The 2,615-nt window shown below is 33.4% G+C and overlaps 1 protein-coding gene across 2 annotated transcripts in view; it reads right to left on the bottom strand.

The window, feature by feature from the left end:
* Positions 1-2,615, bottom strand: part of LOC106880074 (ATP-dependent RNA helicase DDX4) — a 31,977-nt gene that overhangs the window by 13,246 nt on the left and 16,116 nt on the right. For both annotated transcript variants that reach the window (XM_052966296.1, XM_052966295.1), the window contains exons 5-7: positions 1,741-1,827; positions 1,349-1,387; positions 267-571 (exon numbers count right to left, since the gene is read on the bottom strand). In XM_052966296.1, the coding sequence (XP_052822256.1) occupies positions 267-571; positions 1,349-1,387; positions 1,741-1,827 (431 nt within the window). The remainder of the gene's footprint in view (positions 1-266; positions 572-1,348; positions 1,388-1,740; positions 1,828-2,615) is intronic.

Raw genomic sequence — 2,615 nt, 5'->3', positions numbered from 1 at the left:
ACACACACACACACAAACATACAAGATTTTTTTTTTTAAATAGGCAAGGATGTTTCATACTGTGATTATATATAACCCTAATTTATTACATTCTCCATACAATTAGCGATCAGAAACTTAAGTGCTAATAAACGAGGGAGATAACCTTAATTAAAATCTTTGAGATGTGATGCAGATGGCTTGATTCCAGTGTTAATTACATTGATCTTATTCCTTCAATTAGAGATAATCAATCCTATGAAAAGAAAATGTAATGAACTACTTACTGTTTTACCGGAGCCAGTCTGGGCACAGGCCATTAGATCACGACCAGCTTGTATAATTGGAATGGCATTTTTCTGGATCGGAGTTGGTTTCTCAAATTTGGCACGATAAATGTTTTCCATTATCTTTTGCTGGAATTGGGCTTCTTCAAAATCAACCAAACCGTTTGGAGCAGCTCGCCCAGAAATTTCGACTGGAATATCATCATACTTAGCAAAATTGATACCCGTTGGAATGGACTGAAAGATTGCACTCTCATCTTCTGGTGGTGGAGGTGGGATGTATGGAGCTTCACCACCTTGAGCATCTTGAGAAAATATTCAGAAGCATACATTTATATTACATACCTACTGAGCTGCGAATTAATTAAATCTTATAATCAAACCCAATAATCATCATTTTATTAGTTATTCTATATTTGTTCCTGAACCACAAATTCTTGAACTTAGAGCATTAAACCCAGGGAAATACTTTCTAAGAGGAAGAGGCCTGACAAAGTCGGTTTTGTCCATCAGGTATTTATTTAGTCAATCCTAACAAAGTTAAGACTTACCTAAAAAAGTTTTGAACTTGTGAAAATACATGAAGTGAGATGTGTCAATAACAGTGCCAACCTTAGAAATAGTTGAAAAGTAAAATATTGTGCAGTATACCATTCTAACTGACGTCCCTCACCAAATTGTTGTATTAACACCAAGTTACTTCATGCATAACAAAAAGTATAATGGTTGAAATAAATTGATAGTTGTTAAGGCAATTTACCTCTCGAGATAAGATACTCAGTCACATACCCCTGAATGATTCTCCTAATTGGTAACTGTTCAAACCAGCATGATTTTTTCTCAGTTAATTGCGAAAATACATTTAATCATGTGATTACGAGGATAGGGAACATTTCATACACATTGAAGTTCCAAGTGACTCAACACCAAGCCAGACTGCAAGTACGGCTGCACATATGAAACAGTCATATGAGTAAAATTTAAGTTTAAGCAATACAAATATTTATAACAAAATATATGCAATACAACTTCTAGTAAATTAATGCATTTGATATAATAATGAAAATACAAGCATCTCTTACCTCCTAATGTCATATGGTCAGGCACTTTATCAAATGCATCTATGAAATGAAACAATTTAGATATCTTAATTCAAAGCAGAAAGTTTTGGTTGGTTTTAAATGCATTTTAGCCCTTTTAGAACAACTTTTATTCAGTCTACAGTGAAAACAACAGTATTGTTCAGTTGGCTGCAAATATAGTTTGAATCTTGAATAATCTAAATTACAATTTGTACTCAATATGCCAATGCTCCAACAATTACATACATTTTCATTAGTAAAATAGTGGTAGTAGACCAACTGGGTCACTGTGAAACCTGAGAAATACATTAGATTCCACAATTAAATACTAATATGATTAGACTACAAAATTTTTATCAAAGCAAATTAGAAATAGCATAAAAAATCTTTACCTGAACCTTTACATGAACTGACATTAAATCGAGATGCATTCCTTACATTACAACCAGCATTCCCAGACTTGTAGCGAGCACCATTACCTAAATTCAAGTAGAAGAAAAGAATCTATCAGTAATTTGCTGAACATGAAGCTGAATTTGTGACAGAGGTATAGTAGATGACTGTGCTGGATTAGGCAGAAAAGGTAAATATATAGCAAGTGCAACTAGCTGACTTTTTTGAATGGGCAACATCAATTGTAAAAAACACAAAATGTAGATGGTTGAGGAAACAACTAGGTGCCAAAAGAATTGGTCTATGTTTAGAGGAGGAGACAGCAATAGATTACATTAATGCATTTGAAGAGTGAATGTTGAATAAAAAACCAAGCAGCTCACTAGGGTAGACAGATAAAATCTAAAAATGAGAGAACTGTTTGACCCTTTCATTACCAAACAGCCCAAAACTGCCAGAGAAAAAGTTTGGTTAATTTTACTAAACTGTCCCAAAACAGCTGTAATAACCTACTCATATTTTAACCCGTTCATTACCAAACCGCCCAAAAAAAATTTGGGTTCATGTGACCAAGCCACCCAAAACCGCCCATAATCACATTCATATTTAAATGAGAATATCAGAGCAAATCTCGTTAGTACATTCGTGAAAACACATGATTATACTGCATAAACAGTTCAGCTACAGTTTTGTACAACGATCAATATGTAATTTTAATTTTGTGAAATTTTTTTCCAAATTTTTTCCTCGCGTGTTTTAAAAATTTGTAATTCTGACAAAAAATGAATACGAATTTCATTCTGTGAAGCAGCGAGTCAAAATTCGAAAGATTTTCCACTGAAGACCTTGATAAATCTAACTCTATAACTGAAGA

The sequence above is a fragment of the Octopus bimaculoides genome, chromosome 3, assembly GCF_001194135.2.
Source record: "Octopus bimaculoides isolate UCB-OBI-ISO-001 chromosome 3, ASM119413v2, whole genome shotgun sequence".
In the NCBI taxonomy this organism is placed as follows: Eukaryota; Metazoa; Mollusca; class Cephalopoda; order Octopoda; family Octopodidae; genus Octopus; species Octopus bimaculoides.
The sequence above is the reverse complement of the archived record's forward strand: the minus strand, read 5'-3'. Positions and strand labels throughout refer to the sequence as shown.